General features: G+C 52.9%; 1 protein-coding gene across 1 annotated transcript in view; it reads right to left on the bottom strand.

Moving 5' to 3' along the window:
- The window catches only part of LOC119593571 (mucin-19-like), a gene marked incomplete in the record, with an annotated part of 28,776 nt that overhangs the window by 1,002 nt on the left and 27,564 nt on the right, over positions 1-210 (bottom strand). Inside the window, 1 exon segment of the mRNA XM_037942529.1 lies at positions 8-210. Coding sequence (XP_037798457.1) covers positions 8-210 — 203 coding nt within the window.

The raw sequence follows: 210 nt of genomic DNA, 5'->3' as shown, positions 1-210 counted from the left end.
CACTGATACCTTCTGGACTCGAGCAGCAGATGATGCCTGGGTTGCTCGTGATGACCCTGAAGCCTGGTTGATGACAACAGATCCAGTGGCTTCATAGCGGTGGTCTGCAGGTGTGAAGTGAGAGATGACACTTGATTCTCTTACTGGGGTCTTAACAGAGACGGTGCGAGTAAGAGAGAGCTTGGAGGCAGAAGAAGCTGCAGCTGAGGC

Source organism: Penaeus monodon, chromosome 32, assembly GCF_015228065.2.
Source record: "Penaeus monodon isolate SGIC_2016 chromosome 32, NSTDA_Pmon_1, whole genome shotgun sequence".
Lineage (NCBI taxonomy): Eukaryota > Metazoa > Arthropoda > Malacostraca > Decapoda > Penaeidae > Penaeus > Penaeus monodon.
Note: the sequence above shows the minus strand (reverse complement) of the source record. Positions and strands in the feature narration are given on the sequence as shown.